Genomic DNA, 21,900 nt, shown 5'->3' on the forward strand with positions numbered 1-21,900 from the left:
TTCAACCGCATATAATGTAGCATATATATTAGCATCATTGAATAAACGAGAAACAAGCACGTAAATAAACCAGAGCATTTCTGAGCCGGTTGTATCTTCCTTAGCGAGAAGTGTAATGTGATTCTAAACTGCTGTTGGAATTTCCGCGGCCTATAATTTTCAAACCGCAAACAACAAGATGAAACTGTGCGTGCTGAAGTTGTTTAGCATTCTGCAGCATTGCTTTTATAGTTACTCATGGAGCTGAGCCCTTCTTGAGAAGCCGCCAATTTTGCAGCTACTCAAGAATTTCCCAGCATTTTATGGAACCCGAAGGTCCACTACCGTGTTCACAAGAGACCTCCACTGGTCCCTATCCTGAGCTAGATCTATCCAATCCATACCATCCCATCCTATCTCTCTAAGATCCATTCTAATATTGTCCACCCACCTACGCCTTGGTCTTTCCCGTGGTCTCTTTCCCCCTGGCTTTCCCACCAATATCCTATACGCATTCTTCGTCTCCCCATTCGTGCTACATGACATGCACACCTCATCCTCCTTGACTTGATTATTCTCATTATACTTGGAGAAGAGTACAAATTATGAAGCTCCTCATTATGAAGTTTTCTCCAACCTCCTGTCACTTCATCCCTCTTCGGTCCAAATATTCTCCTCAACACCCTGTTCTCAAACACCCTAAGTCTATGTTCCTCCCTTAATGTCAGAGACCAAGTTTCACACCCATACAGAACCACAGGCAAAATTATAGTTTTTTATATTCTAATTTTTCTTTCATAGATAATAAAACTATTTGAGTTACATTTTCATATTACACAATCAGTTTTAATTTTGTTGCTCCGGTTTGAAAATTATAGGACACGGAAATGCGACAATAATTTAGAATCACCTTGAATTTTCGTCATCCCTACATAACGATCCCCAGACTGAAGTATTTTCTTTTCTTTCCTTACTTCCTCCGGGAAGAAATTCATTTCAATTATGGCGAGTGTAACTCATCCCTAATGCTAAGACGGAGATACCAGAAGAACATTAATTATGCTGGCATATGTGAGTAAAAAGGAACCGTGAGTCCTGCATAACAATTGCGAACACTAAACTAACTTCATTGAATGAGACAGCTGGCTTTTATTAATAAGAAACTGTCCCTGTGCTTACGCACCACTCGAAGAGAAAGTGAAAGTACAGCTGTCAGCATCTAGTGGTCTAATTCAAGCTGTGGACGTTTCAATTCCTTGAATTAAAAATCAAATTCCACAATATCTTGGCAGTACAAAGCAGAGATAGGGGCCCAGTGCGCATATACACACATCCAAGGTCGATATTCAGCACCTTGTGGATCGCACGGGACGTTCGATATATCGAGTCTGACCTTCACAACATTCACTGCCCTTGGCCTAGAGAAGACAAGGTGACAAGAGGCCAGTTCACACTATACGTTACATCGCCCAGGAACCGTCAGCGGGGTGGCAAAATATTCTCTGACGAGTTTGTTCACATCAAAAGTCAACGATGCGGACAGCCACTGACCGGCAACGGTTAGCAAAGTTCGGAGGAATATCTTGGTGTGTTGATGTCTGTAGCTGTTGGACAGCGTGAACAAGCTACAACCTTCATCATGTCGATTTCTGATAGACGAGTGAGAAATGAGAGAAAAAATGAATTCTGCCAGCACAAAAGACGAAATATCACACAGTATTAGTGTTGGCGCTGGAAGAGAGGTCAAACAAGACATCTGCACCAAATCCATTTTTGAAAAAAAAACATCCAAATTCAAATAAAAATATGTGCCAGATATTAATAATAAAATTTAGACGTGTTTTTATAAATCAGTAAGAAAGATTCTGTTAAATGTAAGTCTGTAAGCAAATTTTCTGGTTGCCTCCTCCTATTGGAAAACTGTGCTCCGCCCCTCCGGAACAGAATCCTAGCGGCGCCCATTAATAAGAACCATAAAGGCAGTAGCGACGATGTATTGAAGGAACATGTCAGGAACCGGGTCAGCTCAAGTGGGATGTGTGGTGGAGAAAGTGGCACTGGGGCAGGTTTTCTCCGCGTACTTCGGTTTCCCCTGCCAATCTTCATTCCACCAAATGCTCCACGATCACCCTCACCTATCATCTGGGGCTGGTACAATAGGCCAGAAGTGGCCGCAGTACAAGGGACTTAGTCCCCCCCCCCACTAGCAATAAAAAGAACATGTCAGGAAATAACCGTAACTTTTCTTGCTCGTTTGCTTCGCCTCTTCTTCGTGAATTCTAACTTTCGGTTCTCTCTGTACAGAATGTGACTGAAAGGTGCGGACAAAATTTGGGCACACGTTCCACACATCAAAACAGGAAACACTGTCCATAATAACGTGTGTCCGGAAACATTTAACTTATGTTACAGCCGAAAGAGTGCTGTGTGGACACCAGCAGCAGTTCAGCATTAATTTGTGTACAGGGATTGTTGGTGATTGTTTGGTAGGCCCGCATGGTTTTGCCACATCGGCTTAGAGGCAACCGCTGCCGAGATTTCCTCACGCACGATCTGCTGAAGCTACTGGAAGATGTACAACTGGCAGTCGAAGCACGAGCGTGGTACATGTGACGTGGTGCTCCGCGCATTTTAGCCGTGCTGTGCGAGATGTTCTCTACAACCGAGGGATAGGTAGAGGAGGGCCCACCGCACTGCCTCCACGCTCCACACCAGATTGGAATCCTCTGGATTTAGCCCGTGGTGGCACCTGAATACCCTTGTGTATGCAGCTCCTGTTGACAACGAAGAGACACCTCACCATCTCACTGTGGGTACCTGTCAGAGTATCGGAAACTACCCGGATATCTTTGAACAGATGTGGCGGTCCATGATGAGACGTGTCAAGACGTGCATTGAATTTCATGGAGACATTTTAGCACTTATTATAAATGTACTCTTCCAGCTATAACTCACAAATTAACTGTTACCGGATGCATGTTGATATGGACACTTTCCCTGATTTGGGTTATATAGAACCCGTGCCCAAATTGCCCGCACCTTTCAATTCCGCTCTGCATATAACGCAAAACAGCCGATCACAGGGGCCGCGGAGCTAAGACATGGACGGTTTTCGCTCGCTCGAACTCTGGAACCGTGGATTCGAGTCATACTCAATGCAAGTATGTCTTGTGCGTTTGCTCTGTGTTTGTATTATTCTGTGCGTCGGTAGAGGCCTTGCGACGGGCTGATCTTCTGTCCAAGGAGTCCTACCGTCTGTGTATTGGATTAAGAAAGTGAAAAAGCTGGCAAGGTCCAACGAAAGGGCTGCATAGATAGATAGATAGCCTGGGCCGCGCCATAGCTCGAGGGGTTAGTCGCTGGCTTCCCACCGCGGCGGCCCGGGTTCGATCCCGGGTCTGGTCAAGTGGGATTTTTGGTGGACAAAGTGGCGCTGGGGTGGGTTTTCTCCGAGTACTTCGGTTTCCTCTGCCAATCTTCATTCCACCAAATTCTCCATCATCATAATCACCCGGAGCAGGTACAATAGGCAAATCAGTGGCTTCCGTGCCGAGTGGACCCAGTTGGACTCCCCACTAAGTATTTTTTTTAGATAAATAGATACATAGAACGTAAAAGGCGGGTGAGGCGAGCAAGTCAGGCCTGTCTCCAATGAATAATTTAGAAAAGTCAGTCGAAGGCAGCTTCTATACGAGCGCACAAAATGCGTCCGTTGTAGAAATAAATAAGAGAGGCGAATGCTACGCTTTCTTCTGGCTCCATTGCAGACAAAAAACTACGCACCGCATTCGGCAAGTGTGTGGTGTCTTTAGCAACATCCTCAACAAAGTACGTTCGTTACAACGGACGCATTTTGTGCGCTCGTGTAGACGCTGCCTAATACTCCAGCAGTCTGTCGGTCCGCTGACGGTCCGGTCCCTGTCGGTGACTGTACGTACATTGTGAATAGGCCTTATTTCCAGTTTGTAGTCTTCACAGAATAGTCGATACGTATTCGGCAGTCGTATGAAATCCTCTTATGTAAACCACACTCGTGGGCAACTATTTTTAAATGAGATTCGTTACGAAACAAGTTAGCGAGGGTGTACTATGTAAAATATTTAAAAAAGTGACATTCTAGTGCTTATGTGGTAAAAAGAAAGTTATGAAGGCGAGTCAGGGAGTGACGGTAAACCTTCAAGCATTATTAAGGCATAAATTCGTCATTAGACGAGGACTGGTCAACTTCACATATCAGCCAGCAAGATGGCTCGCGAGAGAACTCCTGGTATACCGGGTAGGTCCCGGTTCGGGTGTCGACTGGGACACCGTTATCCTAAGGTATTTCATGGTTTCCCTCGGTTTCTCCAGACAAATGCCAGACTTAAACAAGATCACGACCGCTTCCTTCCTCATCCCTTCCAGTCCGTTATTATTATTATTATCCAGTCATTCAACGCAATGTATATTTACAGACAGCGCCGATAAAATGAGCTCCAGCACGAACTTCTTCATGCACAGAGCAATCTACTCCAAAGGGGATATTCCGCTGTTCTGATTGGATAGGAGGCGGGCCCGAGCGAGGTCTGCTCGTGGTAAGTCAAAGTCAAAGTCATGTTGCAACTGACGGTCAGTCAGTCTGTCTGTCTCGGTGTCGAGCCCCAGCTGGGGCTCATGACCAGATGTTTTCTTCTTTGTGAAATTTGCTGTTTTGTCTATTTGGGGCGCCCTCTCTGACGAGAGGTCGGGTCTGTCATTTGTCAGTCTTAGTCAGTCCATTGTCGGTATTGACATATATTTACAATTTAATTCTAGTCTTAATTACTATTTCTATGTACAATATATACAAGGCCTCTGTCAATCCAGGCATTGTACAACAGATTATGCCCTATTTCTAGTATTTGCGCGTGGTAGAGGCGAAGAGAATAATTCTACCCGTGCATGGAACAGAACCTAGGTCTCCAAAACTTAGCCAGATATTTTACTGACCGAGCAATTCGGTTCCAGTCTCGACCGGGTTACTGGGAATCCTGAAATGGTCTCGACGTTTCCAGTGAGGAGAAATGAAATTCCTCAAAGACTTCAAGAGTGAAAGTTATTAGATCCATTCACAGATATCTCTGGAGCTAAGAATCAGGCACTTCTGGTAAACTTTCAAAAATGTACGATGAAACCAAAGGTTATAAAACGACAGTCTCTCTTATATGCTTTTTTTTCTGCTAATGGATTTTAAACAAATTGACCGATTTTCATGAAACTTGGTATGAACAATGTGTCATTAAAAATATTTTATTGTTCAATTTCCTGTCGTTAACAATACCAAACATGGTGGCTTGCGAATTTATTACTGTACATCTATGATATAAAGATCTAGTAATTACTATATGATTTAATATGGTTAACTTTTCCAATATACTACAAGTACTTTATATGTGAAAATAATATGCTAAATCACCATCGAAGTATACCTAAACTATTTCCTTTTCAATGATCGCATACTAAAATATATCCAATATTTTTTGGTCACAAGATGCCCACTTAGAGAGAGAGAGATCAAATATTAAAGAAAACTTAACAATATTTATGCCATATTTAAAGCACATAATTTTTTTAAATAGAGTGATTAAATTTGAAAGTAGTTAAAATTAGTGTTATGTAGACGTTTGTTGATATGAGTAGCTCTTGGATACACTTTGTCAGATTAGTTCTGGGTCGCGTCGTATCACGTGTCAGGTCAGGCCAACTGTTACTGGTCCTCGCCAGCACAGTCAATCTTATTTTCGGGTCCCGTCGGGACCCATGACCATACTTATGTTCTTTATATGTAAGACTTGTACTTATTTTTTAAGAGGGCCTCCTCCTCGAAGAGTGGAGGGGCTGTCTACTATCGGCCATGCCCCCTCTCCTGGGGGTGCGCCATCATATGTCATGCAGTAATACTTATATTTATGATGTCGATTTGATAAAGCTATGTAACATAATTGTGTTGTTTCATATGTACTGAAGTACTTGGCTCTCATGATTGAAATACTTTGGATATATAATAGCTTTTGATCAGTAAAAATGAAATAAATTAGATATACTGAGACGGTGATTTCAGATATTATTTTACGAATGAAGAACTTCATAAGGATTCGTTACTTCTGAATTTTAATATATTTCGTTCCCGAACTCTAAATCACAATGAAAACTTTCAGAAATATTAAAATGTTTCCCTCGATGCCGGGGAATGAGAAAATACGTACTTAGGGGCGTAAGAATATGGAAAAATGAAAGTTGGAATATTTCACAAAAGAATACAAATGTATTTCACATCAAAATATATCCTTAATTTCACTCAATTCCCAATCCTCCAGTCCGGATAATATTTTAAATTAGATGTACCCGAGTACCTCATTGGCCTCCTGCAGTAACAGAAAGTTTCACCGTCAGAAGCCACACCGAGCAACTCTGAAACAAACCTTCAATCATGTAAAGATACGCTGATTGTGCGCTGTTGTTCTGTGGTTTGTTGCGTCACGTTTACATGCCCCAGCCCACAAATGAGTAGAAATGTCGATACAGAATATAGGAACAAGTGTTAAAAGGGATCAATATACGACTCGTGGCATTTCAAACTAAGTCATTGCCGTGATGAGTTCAGTTTAACACCGAGAGTCCAAGATAAAGATCGCTGCCTGAATGGGGAAGATAATTATACTGGAATACCAGAGATTATCAATCCGGGTACGTACACGCATGCATTAACTAGAACGTTATCACGTGGTATTATCAGTTGAGATACTTCACACGTCCATGTGTCCATATATTTTCGCTGTACTTTAACCTTTTGGCTGCTAAATCAGCACAAGACACTTATCGTTAAAAATCTGAAATATACACCTGTAGATTATTTTTTAAGAAAAATCGTCATGATTTTAAAAATATTTTTGGGAGAATCCAAAATTCCCACATTGCTAACTGGACAATATTTTGAGACAGTTCCGTCCATTTCCCATTCTCAGAACATATCTCCCAAAGATAGAGATTAATGTTATCTTTAATCCCTTAGTAGTATTCTAAGCACACCAAATACTATAATATAAAAGTAATCAACAAAATCCTTATGACAATATATTTTCTATAAGTTACTGATAGTATCCACATGTTTAACATTGAATGAAAAATAGATATAGCACAAAAGAATCCAATATTTTAGTGTTCAAATTTTAATGAACCCTTTAGTGAATTATACATATAAAGTAGTACCTAACAATTAACAAAGCGTTCACACTGTAAAAAGTAAATCATTTTTCTAGAATTGCTGATAACTTGATATTAGCTTTGTACGGCCAAAACATATGTACGGAACAAGAACAGATGTTGCCATTGACACTGTAATATGTATACACAAAGATTCTAAGCAGAGGCGTTATTCCAAGAGATCTACAACCGGAAGTAAAATTAGGTTCGAAGGCAGCGCCATAGCTCAAACGGCTATTCGCTGTCTTCCCACCATGGCGGCCCGGTTTCAATCCCGGGTCTGGTCAAGTGGAATTTGTGGTGGACAAAGTGGCGCTGGGGCGGGTTTTCTCCGAGTACTTCGGTTTCCCCTGCCAATCTTCATTCCACCAAATTCTCCATCATCATAATCACCCGGGGCAGGCTATAATAGGCCAATTAATGGCCGCCGTGCCGAGTGGACCCAGTTGGACACCACCCCCCACTAAGCGAATTAAAAAAAAAAGTTAGGTTCGAATCTCGGCCGGGGCATCGGCTATCCTTAATGAGATTTCTGCCTGTTTTCTTCAGCTCCTCCACTGAAATATGGGAAAAATACCTCGGTTAGGCCACGACCACTTCCATCAAATTCATCAATCGTCTTATTCCTCGACACCATTCACTCGATATACTAGAATCATGGGAAAATGAACCACAAGAAGAATGTTACCGCCAAATTTTGGCACTTACTTCTCTCCCATCCAAGTCATGTGGACATCTCGTGGTATTTTCACAGTCTTCACCTAAGGAGTAGCCCGTTATGTAACGATGTTGCTTCTCTTATGGCAGGGGGGACGAGGCAGCAACAGGCGCTGACAACAGGGGCGCCATGATACCTACGCTGAAGCGTTGCTGTTGCTTCGGTCTCAAGAATGGCTGCGTCTTCATAGGCTGTCTCTATGGTGTGAGCAGTATCTATGTTCTACATTTAGCCTATAAGTCGGGAGGAGCTATATCATAAACCAAGTATTTCTTTGGCTTGGGTCAGTAAACGAAAAAAACCTTAAGGACTGATACATACCATGTTATTTCTATTAAGGTTTTAAAAGTTTTGATTAGTTTCGCAAAGTCCATGAGGAAGGTTATGTCATTAGCCAAACCACCGACGTATTTTTAACCTGTTTTCCCTATTTTGCAAACATAAATGGAGGCTCTTAAAATCGCCTTGTTGCTTGTCTCAGTATCCGTTTTTGTACCCTCGTCCCTCCTCAAAAATTATTACAGGCTTATGAAATCACCTTGTTATCTGTGTGTCTGTGTGTTCCAACTGTATTCGTTTTCTATGTGGTCTGTGTCGTATCAAAGGAAAGTAAGTGATTATTTCTTCCCAGAAATTCTGGTTTAGTGCTCATCTGCTGACACAGAAGACTTGTGATTCTACTGACATTTCAGAACAGTAGCCTCTCTCAGCGTGGGTTCATGGCGTCGGAAAGGGACATGACATCCATCTGACCCTTCTGGATTTGGGGAAAAATTCAGAATTGAAATGAAAAAGGAATAATGCCAAAATTAAAATTATTAAAACCATATTTTTATATCCTGAATATTCTAGGGCGATCAGTTGTTCGTAAACAAGCTATCTGGCTGACCTCCTTGATAAGGAATTCTCGCGACGCCCACGCGTAGGAGAGTTTTGTCTAAGAATGGATAAACGTGAAGAATATATGTACTGCCTAAAGTACAAAATAATATGAAACACCGCCGATCAGTAAGCATGCTTTCCTCTTTAACTTGATAACACACGAGTAGAATTACGTATGATTATAAGAATTCCGAAGAAAATATTATATTGATGTGACTTTTTTGCTATTGTTCAAAACTGCCGAAGAATATTTCTACAGTCAAGTAAGAAAGTGCGAGAAATTATACAGGAGTGAAAGTACGATAAGTGGCAGTGAATTTTTCCATCGAAACTATATTTATTTTCAGTAGGTAGTGAAAACCTCCAATGCCACAGAAAACTCAATTTTGAATATTCATCCATTCAGTTCTTTGTGCATTCGTGTACAGACATAAAATTGCATAATCCATGACGACAAAGGCAGAACTCCAACGCCCACGTGGTTCTTGTTACGTAACCACCCTCCTTTGTGGTTTCAAACGCTGCATTTCACAAGCAGACTGCTGCTTCAGGTCGATCCGCCATTGCTGAAGAATATAACTGATCTTGAGATCTTCTCCTTTCAGATATTTAAGTACTTACCATTCATAACGATTTTTCCTCTCACATATTGCTACTTCACATCTGCAATTCAAAGAGTATCATTAATTAATCTAACAATAAATCAGAGTTAATTCTTAAAGGTAACAAGACAATGTACGTCTCGTGCTGACTACTCACCTCCATCTACTGCCGAAGTCAAAACAGGTGGAGCTACATCTCCACTTCCCCACATCTCTTCATGGCATATTGCTTAACTAATTAAGCAGGGGGACAACTTTACCTTATCTTAACACGGTATTTACTTATAAACAACGGTTTCTATTGATATCTGTCTGCTGGAAGGAAGGAAGTTATTTCGTCGAAATGGCCTGTTTTCGAGAGAGGAACTTAGTATAACAATCTTGATATCTGAGAACGAATAGTAGATATTATGAATTGAATAATTATGCAAACGTTTCAGTGCGAACAGAGTTCAGCACAGCCCAGTATAAGACATAATGTGACATATCATTGAAGGATGTCAAAACCATTATTATGGGGATAAAAATATGTGTCAGAAAACGTTAACGCCAAATAAAATTCTGTGCTTTTAATTTGCTGCGTCTATGGCTTAAATATCAATTTTACATTAATTTCCACATCGTGTTTTAATGTTCATATTTTCCAGGAAAAAATATCTGCTCACGTATCGACCGTACGTAACAGCTAGCGACAACTGCGCTTGCCACGGAAGTTACTTAAAGCACATAATAAGCAGGCATCACGAGTCGAATAAATCAAAATCAAGAAAATGATTTTGCGTTGGGGTTCAAATACATTAATTTTCTTTTTTTGTTATTTTGCATAACTCATTCAACTTAATGTTCAATAGCGTCTAAGTAATCGCCTTACTAATATCGCACTGCACAGTTTCAATAATTATTCTTAATTTCACTTCGTTAAAAATTCGCAGTCTCTAAATACATTACGAATGAAAGTTGAAAAACTAGGCATTAATAATAGTCACGACGTACATTTTATAAAGTAAAATGGTATGTTCGGCGAGACTTCCTTTCAGCAAATCAGTACGAACCTCATGTAATTTAAACCCAGAGGTTAGATGTGACAGGTACAGATCCAACAACTGGACTAACCTACTTGTGTGAACTAGAGCTACATGACACCAAATCCCAGAAGACGGCATTCTCCATAGTCACCGCCGTGAAAACCTCAAATCTTACACAATCTCTTTTTGATCACAATTTCCTCCTATCTTCCAGTAACTTCAAAGACGAAACAAGCGGGCTGACAGATGGACACAACTAACTTCACGGCGATCATTCTACGAAAGAACGAAAAATCATACAGTTTAAATTTTGTCCTGTTTTTGGCATGAACTCAATACAACTTGAGCTGCAGGATCCATAACAACAGATCTGAACATACACATGTATGGAGAGGAACCTTACCACGTTAATGGGAATATTTAAGTTTTGTTCCTTTTCGTGTTCAGGTCAAAGCTGTTCTTATGGCGTTAGTGGCGAGTTTTTCAGCATACGAGGGCCATATTAACGCCAGGAAGGCGGAGACAGAGGATTATCGCAGACTGAATACTGGTAAGTTAACACCAGGAGCTAAGTGATTATTATCATAACCAAGATTCAAGTTAGGTTCATGATATAAACATCTGAAAGATTAAAATTCTGTTACTGTGCCCTGAGATCGAACACATAACCAAAGTGATGACTTTCAGTTATTTCCAATTGAAATTCTGGTTGCAAAAATTATCTCTATTCTTCCTACGTCAAATGATAAATAACTTATTCATTCATTCATCTGTAATCTGTCAAGACGACAGGTCCACAGTCTCTTCCAAAACAGTTCCTCCACTTGATGCGATCTCGAGCTTTCTCCTTCAGATGAGAATATCCTCTTCTGTCCCCAAGGTCATCCAGCATCTTCTTACGTCTTCTTCCTCGTCTTCTGGTCACTTATAGAAGGCAGTTACCGCGTAAGATATGACCAATCCAATTAGCCTTCCGTTTCCTTATTTCGTGTAGGATATTCCTCTGCTCACTGACTCTAATTAACACTTCTTCATTTCTCACATAATCGGTCCAACTGATCTTCTCCATCCTTCTCCAACACCACATTTCGAAGCTTTCCAGGTGTTTCTGGTCTACTGCCCTAAGTGTCCAAGTTTCAGCCCCATACAAAGCTATGCTCCTAACATAGCATTTCACTAGTTTCTTTCTCAAATTTAAGTCCAATTTGCTGGTAAAAAGATTCTTCTTCTTGCTAAATGCAGCTTTTGCCATGGCAATCCTAGATTAATTTCAGACGTACATCTTCCATTATCTGTTAAGAAGCTACCCAAATATTTAAAACATTTCACATTCTCCAGTTGTTTTTGGTCTATCTTTATTGTGATTGGGGTTGGTTGTCTCGAAATTTTCATGGGGTTAATATTTCCGTGTTTATTAAAAATATTCTTCTAACATATTTCGATGTTAATTATCGTGTATTCTAGTACCTAAAGATTAAAATAGAAAAAAATCCTAATTTCACACTGTATTTCATAAGGGTAAAAAGTCCGTCCTTCGGCCAAGAGAAGTGAATGAGAGCGAGAACAAAGTGTTGAGGAGGATGTGAGGAATGAGAGAAGAGGAAAGAAGAAGAAGATGGGGGACAACTGGGTATCGAGGATCTTCATAACATATGCCCTATTCCAAATATCGTCAGAATGATCAAATCTTGGGTGATGAGATGGGAGCATTATGTAGCACGCTTAGGAGACACGAGGAAATCATACAATATTTTGACCGGAAAACTTGAACCGAAGAACAACTTGGAACAATTAGGAGTAGTTTGTAGGAAAATATAAATCTGGCATTTAAATAGAATATGTGGATATTGATTGGATTTATCTGGCTCAGGACAAGGGCAGTAGCGTGCTGTTCGAGGCCTTTAGATTCAATAAGAGGCGAGGAATTCCATGGCTAGCTGAGTGACAATTAGCTTCTCAATAAGAACTGTACGTCGTTAATTACTCTCAGAAAAGTGCCAGATAAACCTTTTCTTAAATGCAAATGTGAGTGAAGAAACTGAAATAAATTTGTAGGTCTACAGATTGTAAATAGATTGATGATCAGTATTTTTATCTATCAAAAATCAATATTAATTTTAATTGAGAACTGAAGTGCAATATCTGTGTACAATGTTATAATCCCTTCTTATGTTTTTCCCTCAGCTATAGAAATAACAAGCATTATCATGGCTGTCTTCAAAGGGGCAGAAATAGTTAGCAACATTTTGCTCTTGAAGGGAGTATTTGATGTAAGTATTATATTAAGAGTCGCACTAATGATAGATTAAGTCAGAAATTCTTCCATAAGGTCTGAAGAACAGAAAATGCCATCCGAACACACAACTCTGCACAAGGCCTACACCCCCCAGGTGCAAGATTAAATTGGAGAAATGATGTTGTATTTTAGCGTCCTGTTGCACTGATTTTCATCCATGATATGTATACAGTGGCCGTCTTGTAGTGCACTCAATTTCACCTGTTACTTCACGACATGTTTCGGCAACATAGTGCCATCATCAGGTGTCCTAATTACGCTAATCTATTTCATTGCTTGCCCTCATAGGTCTTCACAAAACCATTTAAAAAGTATTTAAAAAGTGCGTATTTGTCAACTATAATAAATTTACACTCACTAAATTGACAAATACATACCAACTACGCTACCGTAAATAATATTTCTAATTAATTTATAATTAAATTTAGTTTATAAAATACAGCGGTTGTTTATGTTAATAAGTCGTGTAAGTACGAAATAGATCGCTTTATACATTATATTACATACGGCCAGCTATTAACGGGAAGGCGATGGATACAATTTTGTTTTATAAATTATGTATTATATGATATTCTGGCAACCATGAGACAGAGAGGACTAACCAGTACGCTGAGACGGCCAGATTTCTTCTGGTAGTTCTATGGCGATACTTTCTTTTAACGAAATTATATAAAGTGCCTTTGACGTCATAACTTTTGTTCCCAACATCGATACATGTAGAACAATTTCTTTTTACCTGCTTTGTAGTTCATTCCTTTATACGTAGACACTTCTTCATTTATTCGGGGGTTTAAATGGATCTTGAATAAATACCTAGTACTGAAAAGCCGTTTTCAACTCTGTCAAAATGGAAGGAAATGAAAAGACAGAACGATCTTATACTGAAAATCTTCAAATCCCTGTGCCCACAGATTAATACTCACAAGCATAAAACGATCTCTGCGCGTATCAGACTAAACTTGAATAAACTACATTTACTGATAAAGTAGAACTGAGTGTATACCTACACTGGGTCCAAATTTATGTATAATAACAACACTGAACTCCTGTAAGTAAAATGATTCAGCTAGGTAATCAACTTCATGGAATAAAAGTTGTCTTGAGAAGCTGATGGTCGCTCATATTTCAAGAATTTTCTTGCATTTTATGTAACACGAAAAGTTCACAAGAGCCCGCTACTGATCAGTATTCTGAGCCAGATAAATCCAATCTACAAACATATATCCTATTTCTCTAGAGTCATTTTATTATTATCCTTCTAAAATGTTTTTCCACTTCCAGGTTTCTGACCAAAATTTTAATATTAAAAAGATAATTACTTATTGCAAGAGCCTTGGTATCCTTGACAGATACTCATTTCGCTCGGCGTCTACTGTCGCGTTTCTTAACACATATTGCTTTAAGAGTTGAGGCTCTCAGTCGGAGAGACGGGAAGGGTGGAACAGACTGAGGGTGCCTGAGAACAGGGTGTTGAGGAGAATGTTTGTACCTAAGATGGATGAAGTGACGGGAGGTTCTAGAAAACTGCATCATTAGGAGATTCATAATTGTCACTCTTCTCGAAGTATAGTTAGAATGATCAAATCAAGAAGGATGAGGTGGACAGGGCATGTAGCACGAGTGGGGAAGGCGAGGAATGCATATATGATATTGGTGGGAAAGCCAGAATGAAAGAGACCACTAAGAAGACCAAGAAGTAGGTGGTGGACAGTGTTAAAATGGATCTTAGAGAGATAGGGTGGGGTGGGGTGGCCTGGATCGATCTGGCTCATAACAGGGGACCGGCAAATGGCTCTTGTGAACACGGTAATGAACCTTCGGGTTCCATAAAATGTTGGTAGTAGGTTCTTGGCTAGCTGCACAACTGACGGCTTCTCGAGAAGGGCTCAACTCCATGAAGTTAGTTAGGTTCTTGATCTGACGTCCGGCTTATAAATTAGAGGACCAGGGGCTCCTTTCATCTGGGACCTACCCTTTGGCCCGTCTAGCTTAAGTGATCCAGTCAAGAGCTCACGCTCCCGCTAGCATATAGCTCTCCAGATGATCAGGGCACACAAACCTCCATAGGACGTTAACTTAGTAAAATAATACATACATTTCATTCTAACTTCTACAGAATATTTCAGTGTGCTAAGAAACCCACACCGGTCACGGTAGTCGAGCAGTCCGACTCATGTTCTGTCTTCGCTCTCTTCAAAGCCGGGATCGTGGGTTCAAATCCCACACAAGGCATGAATGTTTTGTATGTGTATGTGTTCATTCTGTGTTTGTGTGGTCCTGTGTTTACACAGAGGCCTTGCGGCGAGCTGATCACTCGTCCAAGCAGTCCTACCATCTGTAAAATGATCAAAATGAAAAAGAGAGCAACCTGGACACCTTAGGGTATAAGAGGAACGGATTAAATAAGCAGTAATTAAGAAAACCCCCAATGTTCTGATAATCAATTAGGATCGAAGTTCTTAAATAACTCTCTCGATCTGAAAGAAAATCGTAAATTCCACATTATTTTTCAGAGCAAACCCAAACTCATATTCCCGTGGATGGTGCTGTGTACCATTGACCTGATCTTCAGCAGCTTTCTCTTCGTCAGCGCAGTTGTACTAGCCGTTTATATCGAGTTCGACTCAGATTACATTTGGACACACTTCGCGGAGCCCATCAACATCGGTTCGTATGTGCTCACCTCACAGCTGTCAGAATAACTTACATCTGACTCTGTTTCTGTGACGTACTCGTACTTACGTGTGTGCAAGGTAAAACTGTCCTTGTTCTTCATTCATCAAGCTCTATGTCATGAAAACGCATGGGGGAGTGCTGGTATAGCTTCACCATTCTTGACCTCGGCAATAGATAGAGGTGAGTAGTCAGCTTCACGCCACGTCCGCTAAACTGCCAGTGAAAGAGCCCCCGATACCCATTCGAGAGAAGGCTGGGTGGGCCCCAGGGTCATTCTGCACGCTGTCGAGAGAGAAAAATTCTGATTTGCCGGGAATCTAACTAGGACCGTTCAGTCCATAGCCCTCACAATATCTACTGACTTTGTATGTACAAATTAATAATAATGTAAAAATCGCTTAGGGTTCGTGAATTAAGTTTGTTCGGCGAATGTCCTTGGGCGCAATTTTGACATGACTTGACTTAATTCCTTTAGTTCCGACTGGAACATAGGGCTCCTGTGAAGCTTCTCCATCTTCTCCTCTGGTTTTCCGATGCCTCTCTCCAGGTTTTCCCATCTCTGTTATTTCCTCTTCTATTGTCTTTCTCCATGTTTTCCACGGTCATTCTCTTCTACTAGCACCTTGGGTTTTCAATTCTAATGTATCCTTCCTATGGTTCTAAGTGGTTTCCTTAAAGTGGGCACAATTCTCGACTAATTAATTAAAGTAAAGCTTTAAAAAATCGTGCGAATGAGACGTATTAGTACTGATATAAAAGTTGCATATCAAATGCCATAAGAACTTGTCGAAAGAAGTACATTCTGAAGCTCTTATGTAATATTCTCAAAATTAACGACTTTAAAAATCCGTTGCCTCTAGTCCGCAAGTGAACTATACCGACCGAGCGGCCGCCGCTTGTCGGCGAAGTCGCCAACTTTAGCGGGTAGAGGATATCGTATGGTCAGCGCAACGAATCCCCACGATCGTTAATTTCGATTTTCTAGACCGGAGAAGCTGTTTCCTTGAAATAGCTCCTCAATTATCTTCATGAGGCTTAGTGGACCCCTTTACAGAGCCACTACTTCTCAGAAAATCTGGTAGCGTCGGGAATCGAACCCGGGACCTCTGGACATATAGGCAGAAACTCTGACCACTAGACCACAGAAGCGGTCCTTTAACGACTCTAAAGCAAAATGAAAATAGTTCGTCAGAACTTAGAGCAGGTTTACATTAGCAGACTCTTGCGAAATCTCAGCCCTGTTATATGCAGATGCGTGAACATAAAGCGAGTACGTGGTTTCAGGACTGACACATATTTTAAGCCTACCTAAAAAGTTTGTGCGGAACTCCGTCACCCTGAATTCCGGTCATGGCTTAATCAATCTATTTCAAACATATAAATGGCCGCGAGATGAATACCTCGAACAAATAATATTAGTATCATGTTAATCGGTGAAGTTTGTTCTCCGATGTTAGAGAAATAACGTATTAGCGTGTGGATGGATTCAATTGGCTTCCTTCCCATGTTTAAAATATAAAGGTCTGATGATGGCGAATAAAAATTGTCGAAACGTCTAATCATTTAATATATTTTTAATTATTTTAAAATGAACGCTATATTTAACCGAAATCTATGATTTATGTATTATAATTAATCAGTACGATAGGAACATGGTAATTTTTATAATTGGCTCAGGACATGGAACAATTCTGACCTCCTACAAACACGATAATAAACAATTCCAAAAAGGCGGGAAATTTATTGACAAGCCGGAGGACAGTTCTCTCAACAAGTTCACTGCATTGATAGTCGGATGGGGGGCATTCCCTTCCTGTACTCAGGAGATGACTGGATACGAGTTCCGGCCCGGAGACCGGCCATTCTGACAGGATCTTCGTGGATTTCCTCAGTCCTTTCTGGAAAATGTTGATATGTTACCTCGAATTAAGCCACAATCGGTTCTTTCACATTATTTCCAACTTATTATTCTTTAATAATATTTTGATAATATATATTCTGAGGGACAAACACCATTGTTAAACACCCTTAAACAAAGTAATAAAATATTTTTATAGGCACATATAGCTCAGTCTGTATTATAGGCTACTGGCTGGACGGCCTGTGTTCGTTCCCAGGCAGGGGCAAAATTTTCTACTCCACAGCATGCAGACAGGATCTGGGGCCCACCCAGCTTCAATGGGTGCCGGGCGCTGTTTCCACGAGGGATAATGCTGCAAGGGTGTAACGGTGACCTCTATCTAGTACTGAGGTCTTCATGGCGTGGAACTCAACTGCGTAAAGGGAGAATTTTCATATTTTTAGCTGTTGCACAACTGAAACTATAATCATTCTCACAGATTAATATACACTCTCATCCGTTACAGGTATGAATATCTACTTCCATTTGGTGGTTCACAGTTACTACAAGCAAGTGAAAAGTATAGCACCAGGAGTAACGGAGACTGTACCGAGACAACAGTCAGCTTTGTCCGTTGTGAAACCATACCCCTCGCTGCCATCAACTCCTCTAACACAGTACCTACTGCAAGTTCCAAACCTGCCCCCCATACACTACCCGACACAAAAGAAACAGAAGAAACCGGACAACGATAACCGCACGGAACACTTGGGATCAACGATCTCATGGGTCGAAACAATCTGAACACAAAATACGTACATGCGTCTTATTGTACGTTGAAGAAGAAAGGAGGACTAGCGATCTCGAATCCGTTACTTCTAAGACACTGTGGGAGCGACCCACATTTAATCAAAGGTTAGCCGATCAGCGCGGACCACTGAAACTCCAGCTCCCATTGCTTCGCGCGCTGTTATGGCAACGTATAAAGATGCGAATTTCCGACGCGTTAGTCGCCAATCTGTTTCCACAGAAACATGATTATTGAGCCGTTGCGTAGCAATGGATGTTTCTTAGACTGCAATTGACGACTAGCGTATCGGAGGTACGTTGTCACTAACCGCGCGCAAACCATTGGACGTTGGAGCTGCCGTGGTCCCCGCTGATCAACCAGCCCTTGATTCAATGTGGGTGGCTCCCACAAAACAATACATAAATTTATGTTTCCTATTCTTATAACTTTCAAATATGTTTTGTTTGTGTTCCCGCTGTTACATATGGCGCTGTTTAAACAGCCGGGTATCCTGCTGGCACAGTTTGTTTGATTCGTAATTTTGATTTCGACCAACAAGAATATGTTTATTTGTCAGTAGTAGCATGCCCGTGAAAGCAGAATTGAAACACGAACGACTAAGAAAATCAGTGAAACCAAAGAGTTGAAAGTATTATGAAAGATCCCGCAAGATTCGTTAAGTCATAAAGTTAGAAGTCCCATCATAGGAAATTATTAACCTATAAACAAATAGATTAATAACATGGGAGTAGAATGGACTGGAGGTATTGATCGAATGGAACGTAACAGTGATAAAAGTGAGAGATTTACGTCAAATTGGAGGCGGAATTTGAAAGGACCAAAAAAATTTGGTTGAAGAATACTGTCATGCAACGTGACTTAAAAATTACTGGGTTTTAGAACTTTGCCCATCGTCCGATATTCTAGAAATTAGAAAGCACAACGTTTCGGAAACTTGATTTGTTTCCTTCTGCATTGCTCAGAAAGCGCTAACATCAATCGCTGGACAAACCCTACCAGATTCACTACAGCTATTTAATTGCCTGAGACAATGCTAATTCGGAGAGAAATAACAAGGCACCCGGCAGTAGGTGTCTTCCCCGTTCACCTGAGAACGGAGACAGATCCAGCTTCCGAAACGTTATGTTTTATAGTTTCTAGGACGAAGTCCAAAGACCTGCTAATTCTAAGTATTTTACACCATTGTCAGAACCCTTTGAAATCAACAAGACTTACAAACTACGAAAGTTAACGCAGAAAGGAAGATTTAGTTTTTATTCTGGATGAAATGATAGTGTTACGGTAGCAATGTACACGTACTGTGCTGGAGATATGAAATAAAATGTTGAGTTTATAACCATATAAAAATAATGTAAACATAAATACAGTGCGATCCATGGGAAAAGCAACTGGGCTGATGGTAACTGAAATTTTGCTTTTAATATCAAAGTTCCTGTAATTCTTCTCTCTCTCGGCCTATTACTGTATTGTGACAGGACGCCTGAAAACCGAAATAGACCAGCCAAATTGGACGTTCATCGCTAGGCAACGATTTGGTAAACAGGTTCTCACGGAAACGAACACACACGCAGCAATAGAACTATGTTTTCTATCCAACGGAGAGGTAAACACATCTCTATAACAATAGAGGAATTGCTAGGAAACGGTGTTTTCTGTTGGGGCCGCCCCGAGGCTATGTAACGAGTATCTGCTGAAACAAAATTGAGGGAGTCTCTTGAGATGGCAATAGAAGATGACAGAAGAAATGGGGGTGTATTCAGTTGAGTTTCTATACTCCAGCCTGCCAGATTATGAGCTTGGGAGCAGGGGAGTTGAATTGAGGAATTGAGGCTCATTATTATTGAGAGCAGCTCAGTGGAGTTGGAAGTCTGGCTGTGAAGAGAAGACTTTACGTCTGTTATAGCACCGCCATATTTGGAGTGTGTTACTCGGTGAAGCTGTTATAGTTCCTGTGTTAAAATCCGTTACCAAGAAACGGATATTGGAGAGTGAAACAGACTGAGATCATTAGTGTTTGCAGCATTGAACTGTAAAGTGAGGGGATTAGCGATAGCGCTGTAATTGTCTGTAGTTCCGAGCGGTATGCATAAGGTGTCAATAAACCTAATCATCCAATCCATACCCCTGTCTAATAGACACAACTCTAACACGTGGCATTATGTTCCATTCCAACAGATAAAAATGTTCAGACACCATTATATGGAAAATTCCCTAGTCGTATGTCTAAATCATACAGACAAGGGAGTTAAATATTTACTCAGCTCACAAGTCACAGAGCTCTATTCGAGAGACTTTTTTTTTGTCCTTGGCACTACAGACCCAGTGGGCCTAGGCCTACCTCCATGAACTCCGTTCACTTCGGTTTTTCTAATCTTACACATACGGTAGGACTCCTTGGGCTAGAGATCAGCTCGTCGCAAGGCCTCTACCTGTAGATAAACACAGAATAACGCACACAAACATCCATGCTCTGAGTGGGATTCGAACCCACGATCCCGGCTTCCGAGCGAGCGAAGACAGTGCATGCCTTAGACCGCTCGGCTACCGTGACCGGCCGAGAGACATTTCACCTTAACAAATACCTTCGTACCAGTGCGAATTACAAATTACTGTTCGTCATCTTGGAAGAAATCTAAAAATGAGAACGTAATAGAATATCCAGAAATAAATTCATAAATTCTGATGTGGTAGCTTAAACTCTCAACATGACTAACTTGAATATTATGGAATATTTGAGGTTTTCACGGCAGTAACTTTGAAGAAAGCAGTCTTCTGGGATGTGGCGCCGTGTAGATATTGTGTTAACCGACGTTGTTTCGGAGGAACGTATTAACTCCACCTTCATGGTAGAAGAAAAAATAAGATTTTCTTCTCTTTTCTTCTACCCTGAAGATGGAGGCGATACGTTCCTCCGAAACGTCAGTTAACACATATCTACAAGGCGCCACAACACAGAAGACTGCTTTCTTCAACTTGAATATCCTTCGTCATTCATCACGTATAGTCGATTTCCCCCATGACATTTTACACGCAGAAAACTGGGCTGAGAAATCGTCTTTAAACAAACCGATAAGTCTAAAGCCTCACATTGGAAATGGAAACATCACTACAAGTGTTAACCATCTGAAGCAGGAACTTAATCTAAACGGCATTTAATCGGGAAATTCTTGCCTCACGCACGCCTCCATTACAGAGGACAGCTGTATGGTATTCGTTGTTATCGCACCAGTGTTTTTTAAGTATTCTATTTTGCGGAATAAAATGTCATATAAAAGTCCCTGTGCTTAACTAATTAAGCACTAATTCATGAAAGCGCAAGGGGAATTGGATGTATAGATCCACGCTTTCTTGAACTCGGCACTAGTTGGTGGTGAGTGGTCAGCTTCACGCCCCTGTCGCTTTACTCCTGGGGAAATAGCCCCCGGTACCCATTGCATGGGAAGCTGGGCGGGCCCCAGGGCCAATCTGGACGACGTAAGGAACAGAAAATTCTTGACTATGCTGGGACTCGAAATCCGACCCTTCTTCGGTCGTCCAGCCCGTATCCAGACGCTATGTCGACTACTATACCAAATGTCGTGTAGTTAGTTGAAAGTTATCTAACTTTTCAGAGGGACATGCCACTTCCTTCTTCAGGGTTGAAGAATAAGCCTTACAAGAAACTGGCATAAAGCAGGCAGAAAGCAGCTTATTCTTCAACTTTGAGAATGGAATCGATCTGTTCCTCCGAATCATCTGTTTACTTTCAACAGGATTCATGTTATTATATCCCCGGAAACTGATGTCTTGAGAGACAAACTGGCCGATGGGTTTAGGAAAATATTCATTGTATATTATGAGATTCACATGA

At 40.8% G+C, this 21,900-nt stretch overlaps 1 protein-coding gene across 1 annotated transcript; it reads left to right on the top strand.

Moving 5' to 3' along the window:
• Nucleotides 1-6,596: 6,596 nt before the first annotated feature.
• Nucleotides 6,597-19,715, top strand: LOC111862051. Its single transcript, XM_023847121.2, has 6 exons — nt 6,597-6,684; nt 8,008-8,122; nt 10,875-10,977; nt 12,612-12,697; nt 15,237-15,390; nt 17,766-19,715. The coding sequence occupies exons 2-6, from the start codon at nt 8,048-8,050 to the stop codon at nt 18,041-18,043; spliced, it is 696 nt and encodes a 231-aa protein (XP_023702889.1). The 5' UTR covers nt 6,597-6,684; nt 8,008-8,047; the 3' UTR covers nt 18,044-19,715.
• Nucleotides 19,716-21,900: the final 2,185 nt, after the last annotated feature.

Source organism: Cryptotermes secundus, unplaced genomic scaffold (genome assembly GCF_002891405.2).
Source record: "Cryptotermes secundus unplaced genomic scaffold, Csec_1.0 scaffold181, whole genome shotgun sequence".
Taxonomy (NCBI): Eukaryota; Metazoa; Arthropoda; class Insecta; order Blattodea; family Kalotermitidae; genus Cryptotermes; species Cryptotermes secundus.

Coding starts and splice junctions, on each gene's coding strand:
- LOC111862051 (XM_023847121.2), top strand. CDS start 8,048: ATGATACCTACGCTGAAGCGTTGCTGTTGCTTCGGTCTCAAGAATGGC. Junction 10,978..12,611: donor TTATCGCAGACTGAATACTG/GTAAGTTAACAC, acceptor TTTTTCCCTCAG/CTATAGAAATAACAAGCATT. Junction 15,391..17,765: donor CGCGGAGCCCATCAACATCG/GTTCGTATGTGC, acceptor CATCCGTTACAG/GTATGAATATCTACTTCCAT.